Source organism: Danio rerio, chromosome 20, assembly GCF_052040795.2.
Source record: "Danio rerio strain M-AB ecotype USA chromosome 20, GRCz13ab, whole genome shotgun sequence".
Taxonomy (NCBI): Eukaryota; Metazoa; Chordata; class Actinopteri; order Cypriniformes; family Danionidae; genus Danio; species Danio rerio.
Genome location: NC_141040.1, coordinates 9,404,925 through 9,425,658, shown reverse-complemented (window position 1 = coordinate 9,425,658; position 20,734 = coordinate 9,404,925). Strand labels below are relative to the sequence as shown.

The 20,734-nt window shown below is 34.6% G+C and overlaps 1 protein-coding gene and 2 long non-coding RNA genes across 30 annotated transcripts in view; 1 reads left to right on the top strand and 2 right to left on the bottom strand.

The window, feature by feature from the left end:
• The window catches only part of syt14b (synaptotagmin XIVb), a 44,400-nt gene that overhangs the window by 5,154 nt on the left and 18,512 nt on the right, over positions 1–20,734 (top strand). For 19 of the 27 annotated variants that reach the window (XR_015517776.1, XR_015517775.1, XR_015517771.1 and 16 more), the window contains 2 exon segments: positions 12,443–12,490; positions 17,427–17,576. Coding sequence is in view for 8 of the 27 variants with exons in the window: in XM_087297296.1 (XP_087153422.1) it covers positions 12,443–12,490; positions 17,427–17,576 (198 nt within the window). In the remaining 19 variants the exon portion in view is untranslated. 27 annotated transcript variants of the gene reach the window in all.
• On the bottom strand, positions 5,327–8,150 carry LOC147839034 (uncharacterized). Of its 2 annotated transcripts, XR_015518160.1 has the most exons (7): positions 8,106–8,150; positions 7,472–7,544; positions 6,458–6,515; positions 6,275–6,368; positions 5,992–6,149; positions 5,801–5,896; positions 5,327–5,626 (listed from the first exon to the last, which is right to left on the bottom strand). It is a non-coding gene; the product is annotated as an uncharacterized LOC147839034 (long non-coding RNA). The 2 variants fall into 2 exon arrangements; XR_015518159.1 differs by lacking the exon at positions 7,472–7,544.
• Positions 14,310–17,379, bottom strand: LOC147839033 (uncharacterized). The gene is made up of 2 exons (XR_015518167.1): positions 14,779–17,379; positions 14,310–14,732 (listed from the first exon to the last, which is right to left on the bottom strand). It is a non-coding gene; the product is annotated as an uncharacterized LOC147839033 (long non-coding RNA).

The window sequence follows — 20,734 nt, the reverse complement described above, 5'->3', positions numbered from 1 at the left end:
TGCACAGCAGCCTGGCAGGTCTCCATCACATTAGTCTTTGTCCCGTCAGGTGAAGTTGTTAGTACAAGATGACAGTCACTGAGTGTCCTCTAGTGTTGACATGAGTAAACAAGAAAAAAAAATTGCCATTAAAGGGTTAGTTTAACCCTAAATGAAAAATTGTCACCATTCACAATTGTTTCAAACCTGTTTCAGTTTCTTTCTTCCACTGGATGCAAAAGATGATGTTTTGAAGGATGAAGCCTGCAAGTTTCCACTTCCGTATTTGTTCTTCCTACTATAATTCCCACAGATTGGAATATTACATAACAATGCTTGTAACGATAATGGAAAGATGTGCATATATTTTGAAAATGCAAAAAACAACTTTATAAACTATTAAGAAAACTAAATAACGAATAACTACACAACTACAACAAGTAGGATACACTTTTTATCTAAAAACTGTGGATAAACTACATGATAGAAACACATTTACTGAAAAAATTCCAGCAAGTGCATCAACAGAATCATGTGATTTTGATCAATACAGACATTAATTGACTGTATTCTAATTGATACTGTCAAGCACGAAATTACTCACAGCCCTGGCAAATTCTGACTTAATGTTACTTTTATTTAACCAATGACCTTTTTTAATTATTTTTAGGGGAGAGTAGGAAGGGTTGCAACATGGGTCAGTTGCAACAAGACTCATTCCACCATTCAGGAATGAGCTAGAGCAGTGTTTCTCAAACTGTTTTCACCAAGTACCACCTCAGAAAAAAAAAAAAATGTCTGTCCAAGTACCACCATAATGACTGGTAATGAAATACATAATAGGCCTAATTAAGTGGCTACCGCTCTGCACAGTTCACAAACATGGCAGATTAATTCTACTTATTATGAATAATTATTATTTTCAGCCACTTTAAACATAAACAGTTTGAACATTAATACACTTAGGTAAAAAAAAAAAAGATCAAACGTCAACATTTAAATTAAAATGTGATTTTAAAAGTTATTTGAAAATGGCTCTGTGGTTTAAAAGTTAAAAGAAAACTACTGTACTAAAATGTAAAGTATTATTAGAAAGTAGCCTATTCATTAAAACCTGCAAATGTTTCTTGGACCACATAAATAAAGGTTATACAGTATGTCATAATATTCATAAATAACTCTGTTTGATAAATTTAGAAAAATATGTTGCATGTATATTTGACTTATATTGAAATCTAAACATTAACTTGTATTTTAAATATATGAATTGGACTTACATATTTAAATTGGAAATTAGATCTGCTTACTGCTCGTTAGAGTAGGCTATGTATGTCAGAGAAGCAAGTGATTAAACTATACCTGTCAACATTGGGATATAAAAAAAATGAAACACACCCTCAACCGCTACAAGGGAAGGAAAATAACCTCAAATGATAGAATACATAATAAACATTAGAAAAATGAAAATAAAATAAAAAGTTTAGCCTATAAAAATTAATTTCCTGATCAAATCGTTGTAATCGTACGTGTCGAAGGGTTAAAAGTGTGTTAGTTTTTTTTCTTGAATTATTCAGCAATTCCTCCGCATAGCACTAGAAGTAAGCCTGCGTACATGTACCACAGTTTGAGAACCACTGAGCTAGGGTGTTGATATTCATATCTTCAGTTAAACCGTCCTTCAATCTGAGAGACATCAACTATATGTGACTATTCCTTCGGTAAAACCCACTTTGAGGTAAAAAAAAAAAAAAAAAGTATTTTTATTATGTTTATTATGTTCAGAAAATGTCTCATACTACTTAATCTGTTTTTTTTGTGAAATATAATTCATTTTTATTATTTAAATCACTGTTTTATTAGCTTTAAATAGGTGTAGCTATCAAGCGGTAAAGCTAGTGTATATACATAGCATAGACAGTTTAATCACGATTGACAGAGTTGGGGCAGTTGCAACAGCATGTGACAAAATGAATGACAAAATTCATTTAAAAGCTTGCCATATTAACAATGTACAAAAAATGTTTAATTTAATTACAGTTTCAATGTATTTTTAATGAAAAAGAATGAATTATTTATTAATGAATTAATTCAAATTAAGTTCAAAGAAGCAGTTTAGTAAAGATTCAGATATTTTTGTTGTTTTTTTATTTATTTTTTATTTTGGCCCTATTTATTGGCTGTTGCCTGTTCTTTTGATAGTCTGTATTTATATGGTCAATTTAACACATTTAACATTTTATCCTATTTACATTTAGTCTGTTTACCCATTTTTTAAAAATAAAATCCAACTGTCCTTATGGGTTGTAGCAACCATCCCTGTGCTCTTGTCCAACAGATGTGGTTTATTATATTAAGATTTTGGGTTCACTCTGAGAAACTGAAGGAAATGCAAAAAGTGTTGCAACTGTCCCCACTGTCCCCTATTTTTTATAAACTGGAAATGACACTGGCGTCTTCCAAAAGATCATAAGACAATGTACAAGATGCATCATTGTGGGGAAAAAAAATACATTTATTAGCTTTTATTTACATTTGAACATATACTTTAAGGTAGTGGTGTAACGGATCACAATTCTCACAGTTCGAATCACATTGTTTTTTTAGTCAATGATCGGAACATTTTTTGGATCACTCAAAAAGGGGAAGAAACAAATGTAATTTGCTTTACATTTATTACAAAAACATCACTGCAAGAAACTTTTAATTTTAACAAACAGAACTTAAAACCTGTAATTTTATTTAAAACAAAATAAATAAATAATCATCTGAATAAAAATAAATAGTAAAAAATTCAAAACTGAGAAAAATTCGCTCATGTTGCTGATAATGATAAATGTAGAAAGCTAACGTCATAATTTGTACAATTCATATTTATTTTTAGTGTCATTTTCAGTAAATGATTCAGTTATTCACTTATAAAACTTCATGTTTCATTGCTAGATGTGTCATTTTTGAAGAATTATTCAGCGTCATATTGTTTTTTGGGTGACGCGGTCACGCAGTGGCTATCATTTATAGCAAGAAGGTTGCTGGTTTGAGCCTCGGCTGGGTTTGTTGGCATTTCTGTGTGGAGTTTGCATGTTCTCCCCGTGTTTGTGTGGGTTTTCTCCGGGTGCTCCGGTTACCTCCACAATTCCAAAGACATGCACTATATGAATTGGGTAAACTAAAAAATTCCCCATAGTGTATGTGTGTGATTAAGTGTGTATGGGTGTTTCCCATTGAAGGGTTGCTGCTGGAAGGGCACCCGTTGCATAAAACATATGCTGGATAAGTAGCAATTCATTCTGCTGTGGCGACCCCAGATTAATAAAAGGGACTAAAAGAAAGAAAAGGAAAATTAATGAATGAATATTTTTAATGGCTGGTTGTTGTCACCACCTTTTGGTTAACTAACATCATTGCTGCCTACAACTTTCATTTCTGGGCATTGTTACCTGCATATGATGGAGATTTTAACATAAACATCAGTGGATTATCTGAACTATAAAGCACTATTTCAGTATTTCTGTGTTTTTTGACTGTTTGTAACTTCATAACTACACTGTAATCCCGAATAAGTTGACAAAACTCAAAAAATTTGAGGTAATCAGTTACGTCAAATTTTTTAAGTTATGAAATTATCTATTTTAAGTAAACAGAAACATTAAGTTTTGAGTTTGTTGTACTCATGCAAGACACTTCACCTAACTTAAAATACCCAAGTTACTCAGCTTATACGTTTTAATTGCAATTAACTTAATTGTTTTAATTTTTCCAAACTTTAAATACTTAGTCACCCAGCTCATACATTTTAATACCAATTAACTTAATTGCTTTAATTTCTTTCAACTTTAAATACTTAAATCACCCAGCTCATACATTTTAATAGCAATTAACTTATTTTTAATTATTTATCTCACCTTTACATACTTAGTCACCCAGCTCATACATTTTGATAGCATTTTTTAAAATTAACTTCTCCATCGTCAGTTTCCCAAATAAAATTAGCCATTATTTTAATCTTTAAACCCCATAAATCTGTAATTTAAAACACACAGACAATACCATTTTAGACATTTATTGTTAAAGAAAAAAATGTCCAACAGTACTTTCAAATTTGTCTCCTATGCAATTACAAATGTCTTAAAACGATAAAAACTATTAGACATAAAGAGATTGAAAATGAACACTATTCTGAAATTAATAAGAATTACCCACAATGTAAATATGATATCAGACATAAGAGCCTCAAGAAAAAACAACTATAAGTTTGATAAAATTTAATAATACATTAATAAGTGTAAAACTTACTCTTAAGGCATTCGTTAAAAAAAATAATAAGTGCACTTTCTGTGAAGTGACTCGTTTAGTGTAAACTACACAGAAACTGTATATATATATATATCGTTGAAGTCAGAATTATTCGCCCCCATTTATTTTTTCCCCCAATTTCTGTTTAACGGAGAGCAGATTTTATATATATATATATATATATATATATATATATATATATATATATATATATATATATATATATATATATATATATATATATATATATATATATATTGTAGCGAGGCAGAGGGAAAACAGCAACACAGTTGGATAAGTTTACAGACAAGTCCCCGGAGGGTGCTTTATTTACAACGTGAATGGGGTGTAAACGGTGCTCTTCTTCAAGGTGAGGTGCTCCGGGAAGTAAGTGAAGGACAGTGAGTAGTCGGATGTGGGATCGTCACGAGCTGAAGTCTGCTGTGGAGAGACAGAGAGACAAGCGTTAGCGCATGGAGTCATTGGGTGAATGAAGCTCATCTTCTCCTTGCGTGGGCTTGGTTTATATGCCTCTCCACTTGATGACGTCCAGCTGTGAACGATCCTGTGTTGATGATGGTCCAGCTGGGTTGAATTAGCGACCAGGGCGACGTGGCATGTGTGCGCCCGTTACATATATATATATATATATATATATATATATATATATATATATATATATATATATATATATATATATATATATATATATATTCAGTCTTGGTTGAACTATGATTCTGTCATTTACTTATTCCAAACCTGTTTGAGTTTCTTTCTTCTGTTGAACACTTAAAAGGTTATTTTTGACCAAAAAAAAAAAAAAAGCTGAGACCTGTAACCACCGATTTCCACAGTATTTGTTTTCCTATTAGAAAGTCAGTGGTTACAGGTTGTCAGCTTTACTTAACTTTTGTGTTCAACAGAAGCAAGAAATTCAAGCAGGTTTGGGACAAGTGAAGAGTTAGTAAATGACAGAATTTTACATTTGGACAAACTATCCCTTTATATAATAAAATGCATACTTACCAATTAAAGGTAAATAAATGTTTTGAAGTTACTACCCCAGAGACAGTCTTTATTAAGTTAAAAAAAAAAAAAGCTCTACATCAACTCATTCTTTAAGGTTTCCATGCTACGAGACTTTTTATTTTCCATCATCCATGCCAAGCAAAACTTTTTGCACAAGTTAAAAGTCCTTTACTATATATTATGTGAAGAGCATACATTAATCCATACAAGACAAGAAAGGTCTGGAAGTGTGCTGTGGGTGGTGTCCAATTCATTCTTCAGGACAACAGAGACCCTCAGTGAATGCAGGGCCAATAAAGCATCTTCAGTCAGCAGGATTATCAATCTAAAAACATAATTCAAGGATATTAATGTAAGGACAGTATCAAAATGACTGAGCCAATATTATATGATTCATCAACTATTCTTGATTACAAATATGTTATTAAGTAAAAGTTTTCAAAACTTTCATCTTTTCATTAAACATGCCTAATTGTGAAAAGAATGAATGAAGTCTTACCATGGTGTTCCTAAAGAATCTTAAGTCACGCTCACGCAGCAAGACCAAAAGACCTCTGATAACAGTAGTCCGTCATGAACTGACATCATTCAGTTCCTGGAAATCAAGAATCAATTTTTTAAAAATTAAAAAAATAATAATAATTCAAATTATATTTTAATGTATACTTTAACACGTGACCCCAAACATACCTGCTCATCATAAACCTTTAAAAGATTAGCCAGGGTATCTGCTGTCTTGCCAGTTTTGGATGCTGTTTGCCTTAAAATTGTCATCAAATGAAATAGGTGGTGGTCCAGTTTTGCAAAGAATTTGTGGGGAAAATTCTCATTTGTAACATGTTGGTACTCTGCAAACAGCAAAAAGAAACAAGAGAGAATTTCATAAAACAAACCCACACCACAAAATATACAATTCTAGAAAAAATGTATTAATATTATTATTATGTTTCATTTACTTATCTATTTTTTTTACCTCAGATGAAAATCAGGTGTTGATCAGATGTTGAAAGCAGGATCTTCATGTTGTAAACTGAACTCAAGGTCTAGCTGAAGTTTCACTTTCCTTGCTGCAAAAGTATCATTGATAAATACACTGTAATATTTATTTTATCTGGATATGCCAGGCATAGTAGTACAAAATAAATATTTTACCCACCTTTCACATGCCTCCATTTAAGAACCTTTCTGTAGTCAGCAACACCTGACCTTCAATTCTGTATGTACACAAAGTCACAGTGTCATTTAGCTGAGAGTGGAAGTAGTACAATTGCCTGATGTCTAACGTTAACCTCCAAAACGGTTAGCAATAGAGCTGATTATCATGTTAGTTGCTTTAATTCGATAAACACAGATTTAATTTAAACAGTATTGAAATTTCTAAAACTGAATAGGACGACAAAGAAATTTAAGGCCTGATTTTAAAAGCTAGAAATAACAAAACTTACCTTATTGTCTAATGATGTAAAAATATATAGACTAAAATATTTATATTTTTAAGATATAAATATATTTTAAGCTACAAAATTTGCACATCAGAAAACTGTCTTCTTTACCACGTCTTGAATATTTTGTTTTGTTATTATTTTATTTAATAACATAATTTTGTATTAATGTGTTATAGATATGCATACTTTGTTTTTTATGCTGTTTATATTCTCTCCAGAGTAGACATTTTAAAAAATAGATTGAAAAAAAAAAAAACTTTTATCATACCTTTAGAATACATTTGACCTAAATGACATTTAAACTCATTTAACTGATCGCATTAATCAGGTAATCATTGATATGCAGAGATGTCGTCTTAAGCGCGAGGAAATATTAAGTGTTGATCAGTGCTGGTGATTGAGGTAAAGTTAGTTTTATATTTACACATTCAGACTTTCTCCTTAATAATATAATTTCAGAAAGGTAATTTTTGCATATTCTTAATGGTGAAATCATATTAGCAGCCAATGACTTTCAAAGTACAACATTGTTCAGTCAAAAAAAATAGTGCATTTAGTGTAATGTTGTTTTCATGTCATACTTGCATGTGATTTCAGAACGAATAGACAAAGTACCATGGTAAACAATTTATGGAGCGAGTCACAAGTTGTTACTAAATGAATGTATGAATATAAAACCAACTTTACCTCAATGTGGTAGTGTAAAATGAAGCTCTGCTCTGTACCTGCTCAGGTGAGGAGCGCAGCTTAAATGTTCTCCGTCAGGCTCTCCCCATGCATGGATCAGCAAGCAACAAGCTGCGTGTGACAGAGTTAAGTTTTGAGACTACGTTTTTGCGCGTCATCAGAAAATACCGTTAAGTGTTTAGGCTGAGATCATTTGAGTTATGATTAACGTTACGTTTCTTGCGCCTTTCGTTTCCGAAGTGCCTACAGATCGCGAAGATAATACCACATTCACATACTGGATGGAGTTCGGCGCAGCGCCATGACATGCGGTTGTGAGAGCGCACGTCTCCATGACAACTTCAGCACAGGCTGAGAAAAGGCATACTCGCGCCAAGATTTAAATTTTTTTGAAAAACGTAATCTGCCGATTTTAAATATTTTTGTCTTTATCACACTCTGTTAAAATTCAGAGTTAACACATTACAACTAACGCTAACATTGCACTGATTCTAACTTTTTAAACAGTAATGTTAACGTTAGTTAGCAACAAGTGAGGCTAAACATGTTTTCTGTAATGTACGACATGTAAACGCACCCTGATTAACTCTACATTACATTGAACTGTTACTGTGATTATATTAATTAAAACATACATTTAATATTTCTAGGATTTGTAAATATTTTACTTACTGTAGTGTGAAGCGAGGCCGATCCGCCATCTTGAAAAAAATGAATGAAGCATGAGCACGTACGTGAACCTGGATGACGTCAGACGCAAAATCACTAGGCTGACAGAATTTGAGTTAATGAAACTTTAAAGAGACATTTTGTATAGATTAAACCCAGCAGAATTGTTCACCTTACTTGAAAGATTAAATTTTTTCAAACTCAAAAATAAGAAAAAGTTCTAAATACTCATCAAGGTTAATTAAGATAAACGAATTTTAATGATTTAAGTTAATAGAACTCAACTCAATTAATTAGTTACAGCATTAGGGTTTACAGTGTAACTTAAGACTAAAGACTCAATCTCTTTCTTGATTTTTGCGTTTTCAGATTTGAATGCAGCTATTTGAAGGAATAATAAACACATGCAAGTCACTATCATTTATAATTTATGTAATGTTAGTCTTGACAGGGGCAACGCAGTGGCGCAGTAGGTAGTGCTGTCGCCTCACAGCAAGAAGGTTACTGGGTCGCTGATCCGAGCCTCGTTCATTCCACTGTGGTGAATTAATGGAGACTAAGCCGAAGAGTAAATGAATGAATGAATGAGTCTTGGCATCCTGATCTTTTAATGATTAATTGTACAGTTAACACTGAATGCAGTGATGCAGGCTAAACTAGCGACAGAAAACACCTTTAATAATGTAAGAAACCCACCATATCCTGAATAACCTACCACAACTTCTTCCATTATTACATTTTACAGAAAAGCCTAAATGCTTTTATGCGTGTGATTTCAATTATGCGAGAGGCGATATCTCTGTGATCGTTACAATATTAGGATTTAAATATCAGTTAAAAAAAATATATAAAATCTGCGGGCCGAGTGTGTTCCATACCATGGGTTGTAATCCGTACGAATCAAGGATCAACCATGATCTGTTACACCCCTACTTTAAGGCAGAATTTGCCAGGGGTATGAACAATTTTGGGCTTGACTGTATATTTTCACCAGTTTTTCAGCAAGTGACGATTTTTTCCTCTTTGAAAATGGAAACGTAGCTAATGGTTACCAGTTTCTGGCATTTTCAAAAGATTGTCTTATAAATTCAACAAAAAAAGAAACTGAAACAGGTTTGAAGCAAGTGGAGGCAGTGTTGGGGAATTCATTGTTTCTTGATGAATTCAAGTGGACAGTGCTCACTGTACAGTAAACAAGATATATTGGTGAGCATTGTTTTTTGGCTGAGTCATCACTTTTGAAACAGGAAGGAAAGACCTTAACTGGACATGGGTAAGACCCCTGAAAGACCCTGAGATTCTATTGGTGCCGGGCACCTGAGAGATTTAAGATCCCATTAGCGGAGAAGCTGATAGAGGTGTGTAATTTGTAAATTTTGGGTGGAGTATTAGGACACAGAAATGTATTTAAACGGTCACACTTTACAATAAGGTTCATTAGTTAATGTTAATTAATGCATTTACTTAGATGAACAAACAATGAACAATACATTTACTACAGTATTTGTTCATGTTAGTTAACGTTAGTTAATGAAAATACAGTTGTTCATTGTGAGTTCATGTTAACTCATAGTGCATTAACTAATGGTAACAAGCATGGACTTGAATGTTAATAATGCATTAGTAAATGTTCAATTATGATTAATAAATGCTGTACATGTGTTGTACATGATTAGTTCATGTTAGTAAATGCATTAACTAATGAACCTTATTGTAAAGTGTTTCCATTTAAACTGTGTGCAAGCCTATGTTCGGCAGATACTCGAACAACCTGTCTCTGTTGTTACTGATTCTGTAACAATAAACTGCTTTGCCTAAGGACTTCGGAGATGTCAGACTTTGTCATTTTTTAATAGTTTGACTCAGAGACTTAAAATATTTTGCAGACTAGAAACTTTTTTCCACAACAAGAGTAAACAATGACAGAATACATTTTTTTGTTGGAACTAACCCTTTAAATGTTTGGAACCACCTGAGTGTGAACAAATTGTGGGTAAACTGAAGTTCCTAAGTAATTTTGGATAAGTATCAGCCTTTTCACTGTTTCAACTTTTGTTCTGGCATCCATCCACCTCCCCATCTCCTCCTTGTGTTACAAAACATCTAAAAAGGGGTGTGAGATTTCATGCCAAAATCGTTTACCATGTTTGATGAAATTGATTAAGCAGCTGAACTCGTAAATGATTGAATTCAAGAAGCTTACTTTACAGATTACCATACCGTTTTCAAAAAACATGGCAATACAATGGATTACAATACAAGCGTCTTAATAAAGAACAATAATTTACGTGGTCAGAAATATAACTAAACTAAGACAATAAAAATCTTGTAACATGGTATCTGCAGGGTTTTAAAAAGTCTTAAAATGCCTTAAATTTCAAAAACCAAATTTTAGGCCTTAAAAACTTTTAAATCCAGGGAAATATTGTGTTGTAGGTCTTAAATCATTTTAAACGGGTCTTAATTGTACTATGTCCATGTAATGCGGCCCAATCGGGCCAACACCCATCCAGTCACTAAAAATATATTTCAATAAAAGATGTAAGAAACATTTATTTACTAACTTTATTTACTTATAAATATGGTTAAATTATCTTCCTTACAATAACATTAGTTTTTAATGTTTTTTAACGTTTTACCTTGGCCATTAAAAAATCTTTGGGGCTTAGCCTTGTGTAAGTCTGAATTTTCATTCATTCTAATAATAATAATAATAATAAACTTTATTTGTATAGCACTTTTCCAACATACATGCAACTCAAAGTGCCTCAACAACAAAAGCATTAAAATAGACCACATAAACTTGTCACATATACTGTAATAAAAGCATTCATGGAGTATATAAGTATATATCCACATGATCACACACACACAATAGTCCTTACATATGCAAGCACACACCATACATTACATACATAAACCTACAACAAAATAGATAAAATGCGTACACCATACAAACTTGTTTATTCATACGCAACTTTAAAAAGATGTGTCTTAACACGCTTTTTAAAAACATGAATACTGGGGGATTCTTTCACTTCAAGAGGGAGACAGTTCCAAATTTTTGGGGCATAATGGCTAAAAGAAGTGCCACCAGATCACATCAGATTTACAGGATAAAATTCTAAAAGTCCAGCACTAGAAGAGAGTAGCAAACGGTTTGGATTATATTTTGTTAAACAGTCGGAAATGTAGGAAGGTGTCATGTTGTGTAGTGCTTTATAAACTAATAAAAGAATCTTAAAATCTATCCTTTGGTGCACAGGTAACCAGTGCAATTATATTAATACTGGTGTAATTAATGTGCTCTCGTTTCTTCAATTTCATTAAAACTCTGGCTGCTGCATTTTGTATCAATTGTAACTTCATTGTAGAACCCTTAGGTAGACCAGTATAAATAGCACTGCATTAATCAAGCCGAGAGAAAATAAAATCATGTATTAATTTCTTAGCATCATCAAAAGATAGGAAAGAACAAATTTTGGCAACATTTCTTAAATGATAAAAACATGTTTTTGTAACTTGATTAATATGAGATTTAAAATTAAGATCGAAAATAACACCCAGGTTCTTTAATTCTTTTTTGGATTGTAATAAAGAACACAATTCTGCTTCAATCCTCTCGCGCTCAGGTTTTTTGCCCACAATAAGAATTTCTGTTTTATCTTTATTCAACTATTTATAATTATGGTCTTAAATTTGTCTTAAAAAAGTCTTGAATTTGACTTGATGAAACCTATTAAAACCCTGTGTGAGCTTGAGCAGTGCAACACATATTAGCAGTGGAAATGCCTGAGAGAAACTGGTATCATGCTCTCTGTAAAGAAAAACACTTAATCTTAGTCTAGTAGTAATTTGGGAATGCATTTTCATTGCAAAAGTCCAAAACTGATATTCTGCTACTTGTCACGTTTGTGTTTTAAAAAAGTTAGAATATTAAGGTGACTTGTTGATTACATGACAAATAAAGACTGATTTTTTTGGGAGACCTATACCTTTAAGAGTGGTATGCGGCAATATTAATGGAAAGAAAATGGAAGAGCTTGAGCCAGAAAGGTATAATGCTTTCCTTGCCAGCACACTGTGTACAAAACGATGCTTCTTCGATACGGTTTTATCTGAAAGTATGTGCACGAAAGAGGGAGATATGCATCATCATTAATCGGAGTGTCACTGGCAACAATTTATCAGCTCTTTTTTTCTGTCTGCAGCATGCGTGTAATATATGAACTGTCAAGTCGGTGACGTAAATGCATAGCTATGACGTCAATGAAAGTCAGTACAGCAGGCACTTTCTTCATCACAAGTTCTTTCCTAAAAGAGCTGTTTCCTGTTTTCAGGTGGGGGGCGGAGCTGTGGTGTTCATGAACTCATCTGTGCTAGAAGAGGTAAGAGAAGCTTTCTGTTCTGTTAGAGCATGCACAGATTGCCGTGTGACCTGTTGTGTACAGTTGAAGTCAGAATTTTTAGCCCCCTTTGAATTTTTTTTCTTTTTTAAATATTTCCCAAATGATGTTTAAAAGAGCAAGGGAATGTCCACAGTATGTCTGATGATATTTTTTCTTCTGGAGAAAATCTTATTTGTTTTATTTCGGCTACAATAAAAGCAGTTTTTTATTTTTTTAAAACCATTTTAAGGTCAATATTATTAGCCCCTTCAAGCTATTTATTTTCGTTAGTCTACAGAACAAACCATCATTGTACAATAACTTGCCTAATTACCCTAACCTGCCTAGTTAACCTAATTAATCTAGTTAAGCCTTTAAATGTCACTTTAAGCTGTATAGAAGTGACTTGAAAACTATCGAGTAAAATATTATTTACTGTCATCATGACAAAGATAAAATAAATCAGTTATTAGAAATGAGTTATTAAAACTATTATGTTTAGAAATGTGTTGATTAAATTTTGACCGAAATTAAGGTAAGAAAGTTAAACAGAAATTAAGGGGGAAAAATAAACTAATAATTCAGGGGGCTAATAATTCTGACTTTAACTGTAGATACACAGCAAAATTCTCTGAGTAAAATTTACTCAGTTTAGAGTGTATTTGGACCTTCTTTAGATTGAGTAAAAGTTACTCTCCAGTAGAGGTAAAGTTAATAAGTCAATGAAGGGACTAATTATGTGATGAATGAGCACTGATGATGAACACCTGCTGCTAATAAGCAGAAACAGAAGAGAAACCCAAAACTACATCTACCTTCAGTTACAGTTTTAGATTAAATAAATTGAAATGAAACACATTGAGTCTCTCAAAGTCTCAGCAGAGGATCATTGAGCAACTCCACAAACAGCAGCTTTACTTTTTACCAACCTGGGATGCGTTTCCCAAACAACGACGTAACTCATGGCTGAACTATCATAAAATGATGCATCGATTGGGAAATGAACTATGTAGTTTCCCAAAACCTGTAGTTTCTCTGTGACAAGTCAATCGCTTGAACCACATTAGTTATAACGTAAAACACCCATAATGATGCTCTAAACTAGGTTTTACACAAACATGCATTTAAAATAAAATCAAATATTATATTTGGTAAAAACATGCACTCGCTTTCCATATTAACTGAAGTCAGAATTATTAGCCATTAGCTTTTGCTTCATTCCATGTTGAAATGTGTTTCTTTTTGTTAATTAAATTTTTGTTTGAAAATAAATAAATCAAATCAAGTATATGTAAATGGCACCTGTGTTTGCTTTAATAATATTATTGAGAAGTTGAACATTACATATTCTATTATAAAACATATTACTTACAAAAGCTAAAACGACTGTGTTTGTGTGTGAATGTGTGTGAGGATGTTTCCCAGAGATGGGTTGCGGCTGGAAAGGCATCCGCTGCGTAAAAACTTGCTGGATAAGTTGACGGTTCATTCCACTGTGGCGACCCCAGATTAATAAAGGGACTAAGCCGACAAGAAAATTAATAAATAAACTTATAAACAATAAGGGCTCTATTTTGACGATCCAGGCGCAAAGTGCAAAGCACAGGGTGTAAAAGCCTGTGTCAGAATCCACTTTTGCTCTTTTAAGGACCGAAAAATAGCGCCCTAGGAATCAATGCAGGATCATTTGATCTGATCATATTCATCCTCTTTATAATTATCATAACAAACTAAAAAACACACAAACATTAGAAATCATGTCAAAGAGCCCAAGTAAACGCGACTACTGTTTTCCACGATGGTGACTTCAGTAAAAAAGTTTTCTTTTGTTATTTTTTTTTTTTTTTGTAAAACGTAAAAAACTTAAACAGTTCATTCTCAATAAATCGCATAAAGATTTTTGTGGACATTGAAGTGAAAGCAGTTAGTCAAACAGGTTACTAATAAGTGAATTTGCTGCTGCTGTTTGAAGTCAGTTGTAGTTTTGTGGTTCTCTTCTGTTTTTGCTTATCAACAGCAGGTGTTCATCATCAGGGCTCAGTCATCACTTAATTAATCTCTTTATTGTCACATTAACTTTACCTCTGCTACTGAGTAATTTTCACTGAATTTAGAGAGGGACCAAAAACACTCTAAACTAAGTAAATTTTACTCAGGATTTTGCTGCGTAGCATATGAAGATACTAAAATAAAAAAGAACCCCTTTAAGGGATAGTTTACCCAAACATTCTGTCATTATTTACTCATCTTTCGATTAGTAGTGGGCAAAGCGAGACTTCATGAAACACTGAAACAGTCGAAGCAAATGTGTCGAAGCTTCGAAACGTTTCGAAACCCCCCTCTACAGTGACATCTAGTGGTCATTTCTTGTGTATTGCACTGAAACAGCTTCAGCAAACAACAGTTGAGCAGATTGAGGTATTAAACCCCACTTTGTATGTTTGAATCTTCAAGAAATTTAGTGATGCGGTTAGGGTGTCTGACTACCATGCGGGGATGGTGGGTTTAAATCCAGGCTGATATAGCTATTTTGAAATGCTTTAATACCAGTTGGTAATGCTTTGCTCTTGAATCGTTTTGTTTCAACATTGGTCTGATATCCGAAAAAACAATTTGTGAATAAATATGTCTTGTTTTGGTCTTAAAACAGGGTTGTTGCTAGATCAGAAACTGTGGCCTGAAGTTATCAAGAATTATTTATATTATTCATTAAATATCCCATTTATTGTATTTTATTAACGTCTACCCAAACCCTAAACCCAACTATCACAGTATTGTAAAATATTAATTATTGTTTTAGTGTTACAAAAATTATGCTAAATTGATGGCGTAACTGCAGCTGTATCTTATTTAGGCTACACAAAACAGAAACATGATTAAAATACATAAAACCATGATTTCGGAGTATTTGTACAAGTCGGGATTCGTACCCAAAAAGTCATTCGAAGCATAGTAACAGTGTGCATACGCACAGTCCACTAACGGGGAAACGGGGAATTTCCCAGGCCTTGGCAGCCAAATGTAGATTTGCCAGGTCTCGAAACACTTCTAAGCTGATCCATGCTTTGAATCGCTTTAGTCACGTGAACAGGTGTTTCGAAACACTTTAGTCACGTGACTTGGGTGCTTCAGATCATGCTTCGGTGCAGTGTTTTGAAACACTTGCGCTTTGGGATCTCGACACTGTGTCGAAACGTCAGTTTCACGTCAGCCATCCCTACCTTCAATCCAGTTTGAGTTTGTTTTTGTTCTGTTGAACTCAAAATAAGATATTTTGAAGCATGTTGGAAAATTTTAACAACAGACATCCGTTGTTGGAAAATCAAATACTATGGAAGTCAGATTAAAGGTTTTCAACATTCTTCAGAATGTCTTCTTTTGTGTTCTACAGAGTTAAATAAAACTCAAGCAGAACAAGGGAAGAGTGAGTAAATGATGACAGAATTTTTATTTTTTATTTTTGGTGAACTATCTCTTTAACCTACTTTGTCCCATACTTCTATCAATTATGAATGACCTATCAGGCCTGGTGAACAAAAACAAGCCTCATTATTAATTAACACCAAAGGATCGTATTACTATGAGCAGGAAGACCTATGTGTAAACAACACAATTTCTAAAACTACTTAACCACTGATATTTAAATGACCATGGCTTTGTCTCACTCTGTCAGAGCCACAGAGCAAAGGGGAAGATTTGGTTACAAAACAGTAGACGATAGTGAAAGATTTGGGGTGAAATGTGGAAAATGAAAATGATTTCCATTGGAAAACTTACATTTGCTTACATTTTCTCATTATGGAGTAACTTGCAAAATTGAGAAGCTTACTGTTAAGTGCACATATAAAAATTGTTCTTGACACATACAAGCTAAATGCTGTTTGGAGTAATTCAAAGCATTTTTTTTAATGTAAAAACTGGCCACATCCTAACAGTTCACACAAGAACTTTTCAGCTTCGCAATATCTCGGTCTATATATGGAGCAATTAGCATACAGACATGTGTTTACCACTTATATCCCCGTCAAGCCAGCTTCAAAATGAATGTAGGGAAGGTTCCAGTGGAAGGTCTGATGGTATTGTGCTCACAAAGTGTGAAGGGGCATCCAATTACCTTAGACTGGTGAATTATTCAGCACTGGGAGAGATAGATTGAAGTCGAGCGCTATAGATTCACTCGCTGCGAGAGATGGAGGGCAAAACCTTTTAAATATCATGGATTAATCTGATCTCGGAGGAATAAAGAACATTGGCAGAAGAGATATAAAGGTATAGATAACCATACACTGATTGAATGAAGAAATTGTTAGATTTAGGAGACGTCACCAGACTGTTGTTTTCCGGAAGTTGTGGTAATATTTAAGTGTTGAGTGCTGTTTTTCTGACCTTTATGCATAGATTTGTTTATACGATCAATGTGTATTTCATGATGTGTTGAAGAGGTGAAGAAAAAGTCTGTGCTTTACGTTCAGATTTCTGCTACACATAAGAGGTTTACTATCAGATCATCTTATCATAGACTACTTAGAAAAGCTCTATGTACAAACAGCTTAATTACTGTTCATGAAAGACTGCATTTAGTCTAGTGTCCAATGTAGGTTGTATCTAATTTGCTCTTATAAGCTTGCTCTTACATGTAGTGGTCTTATGGAACGGTCATTTTCCAACGGTTATCAAACAGTCTGGAAGTATTTGTTTTAAATAGCATGAGATTAGTGCAATATTTATGTTCAGGCCAACTTTCCAATCCAACAAAAGCACTGGAAGGTTTGTTACTCTATCATTACTAGAGTAACTCATGATAGCATCCACCACAATCTCCATTGCTTATCTTTTATCTAGGTAGATCAAGTTCTCAACTCCTGACCTCTGCTTTCTCAGCTTTTATCGTCCAACCCTGTGCTTTCTATTTCTCTGTTTCTGTTTTTTCCTCCAGTATCTCCAGAGCTGCTAGGTGTCCTGTCCTCCATTGCTGTCTTCATGGCCGTGATCGCTCTGTTTTTTCTTTACCTCAGCAGCAAGCTTTCAGTGGAGAGCCCGAGAAGTGATCTGCCACGTTTTGAAGGTTTTGACAAGAGCTTGCAAGGTAAACACCTTGAGCGTTTTCAATTCATGTGTAAACTTGTTATGCAGAGAAACCCAAAATGATTCAGACACTGGATATCATTTTTGAGATATTTATAGGACACTAAAGTACAGTGTTTCTTAACCACATTAATGGAGGACCACCGGCCCTGCACATTTTTCCAGGTCTCCTTAACCAAATACATCTGATTCAGATCATCAGCTCATCAGCTCATTAGCAGCGATTGAAAGACCTGTGATAGACAAAGGAGATATCCAAAACATGCTATGTTGGTGGTCATCCATCCACATGAGATACAGTATAGTATACGCTATTTTACGCTTTAGTACATTTATATAAGTGAGAATAGCCATTTAATTCAAATGCTGACATATTACACACAAAAATTTGCATACCATGGACTAAAAATCAGTAGAAACTGAAAAAGCTGCTGCAGGGAGTCTGGGAAAATATTGATATTCAGGTTTACATGGAGAGACATTGACAGAGCTAAGGGGCAAACCAACAAAGGATTGATAGTTGGGTAAAAAAAAAAAGTCATACGGTTGTCTGAATTCATTTTGGTTTATTGTAATCAATAGTGCACCTTCCGTTGGAAGTCTTCTGACAATATCGAGATGAATTTGTTCTGACAGTTAACCATTTTCGAAACTATAGCAAATAAACTTTGATAATGTGTCTAAATAGCTTTGACTGCATGTAGAATATTTAGCGATGTATTGAGCCTTATGCTGCCTTCACACTAGGCGTGGATGAAGTGTCAAGCTCGAGTGGTTTACATGTTAAGTCAATGCAAAGATGCGAATAGACAATCTGCAGCACGAATGACACCATGCGTGTGAATGAAGAGGCATGCTATTGAGCGTTTTGCACGTTTAACATGAGAATTGCCCATATCGCTCAAGCTAAAAAATCTGAACTTTAAAGGATATTTGCGTGACCAACCCTGTTCCTGGAGATCGCCCTTAAAGGGTCACGAAACACCAAAACACATTTTTTGAGCTGTTGACAGTCGTATATGTGTCCCACACTGCTAAAAACACTATTAGGACACCTATATTTCACTAAAAAGTGTAAATTGGTTGTTTTTGCGTTATTTCAAGCAAATTTGTACTTCCTGTTTGAAACAAATTTTTGAAGCTGCGTCACGGTCATGACATAATAGCGTGTATTCCAGCGTGCAGACTGGGCGTCTGTGCCTGAGTGAGTCTTATTACGTCTTACAGTGTGATACATTAATGCATGAGTAAGGCTTGGTTCAAACCAATCAGCGCGCTCTATTGGGCAACTTCATTAATATTCATTAGTGTCACCGTGTCTACACCACTAAGACGCCACGTTGTGTTGGCAAAACAAGCGTGAAGTGTTGCTTTTATAGTTTGCTGCCGTTAAGTTTCGTTTTCATTTTCTCTCTGTGAGAGCTCATCTGGATCACGTGTGGATTAACAGTGTACGCGGCGCTCGACAACAATAACTTACGTGTCTAAGGGGGATTATTGTTTACCTGAGAGCTGTTCTCATCTGCAAACGCTGAAATCTGGATTCGCTTGAAGTATTCTCTCCATAAAGACGCGGCTCTAGTTGCTGGTGATTGTCCTGTCTCTACAGATTTGGTAAGTGAGCGACCAGTGCTCTTTGTTTATTCAGTTTGTTCGTATCGAATTAAGTTAACTATTGCACTGAGTGCAGAAATGTTAGCACCGCATTTTGTGACCGGAATAACACACGCGGCTTTTTGATGCTACCTGCCGAGAGCATCTAAGTTTCCGGGAAATGCAGAGTTTTTTTTCTCTCATTCGCCGTGCGGTATCAAACATTGCATGAAAAATACACGCTTGCAGCAGTTCCTCGAATCAAATATCACGTTTGTCGCGAGAGGCATGAATTAATTCCCTGAATGAAAGAGCCAAACTGCAGTTAAAGTCCAACATTTAATAATTTGGCAAATAATTCGACTACAGATGTCCATGTAGGTTAAACACCATCACTTTCTCCTGTCTGTGTGGGTGTGTATTTTGACTCTGAAACTCGCACGTGCACAAATAGACACTCCCACACCATCCCACTTTAGTTCCTCCGACACTCCCCCCTAAACAGAGCTGGACACGCCCACTTTTCTGACTTTTTCCAAAGTAGAGGTGTGAAAACACCCTGCTGAAACGAGGGGGTTTCATGGCCCTTTAATGCAGATTTCAGTTGCAACCTATATCAAACACACATGCCTGTAATTATCAAGTGCTGTTCAGGTCCTAATTCATTGGTTTAGGTGTGTTTGATCAGGGTTGGAGCTGAACTTTGTAGGAAGGTCGATCTCCAGAAACAGGGTTGAGCACCACTGACGTAGTGCCTGTTATTGGCATCTCAAGGGTAATTACTCCCTCTGACACCGAACAACAGTTCATCAAACTGGGAAGTCGGAAGCACCACTGAAAGCCTCCATCATCCAGATACAGTTTCTGGAGGAGTTGATGAACTCACAGAGCTGGGTGCACCTCTGAACGGATGTAGTGGAATCAGACACGGCGCAGAATAAATCTATGCTGTTTTTCAGCCTTCCTAAAGCACATAAAGCACAGCTACTCTTTCAATCAAATCCATGTTAGCCGATTAGCAACGAAACTAGAGTCACCGGGCGGACCCATGGGTAAAGCCTCTGTGTCTGTTGGGAAGTGAATTTCAGGTGTGAATGATGCGAATTTGACGCACGAATGACTCGAGTGAATTCAAATTGTTCACGCATCTATTTACATGTAAATTTACATGTCCGTGTGAACGCAGCATTAGTGAGCACTGTTTTTTTTGCCATTTCTGGCCATCTTGATCCATGCAAAAAAAAAAGATTTGCAAACCTTTGAAATGTAAACAATGAGAGAACAGGAGCCAGTTTGGACATCATTGCTTTTGAGGTTAAAGCTAAAGCAAGCTCACTAAGTTCTACAAGACTTGTATGTCATGCTTTTTTATTAAGAATCAAATGCTTATGAGTAGGACTGGGTGATTAATCAAAGGTAATTTTCATGTGCATTTTGTCAATAAAGCCAGTTCTAATAAATCTCCATCATACTTTCAGATGGAGCAGTATTTACTAAACAGAGCTGTAGTACACTGAAGCATCACGTTCAAAATAGAAAATCAATTTTAACTGATGATAGTGAAAT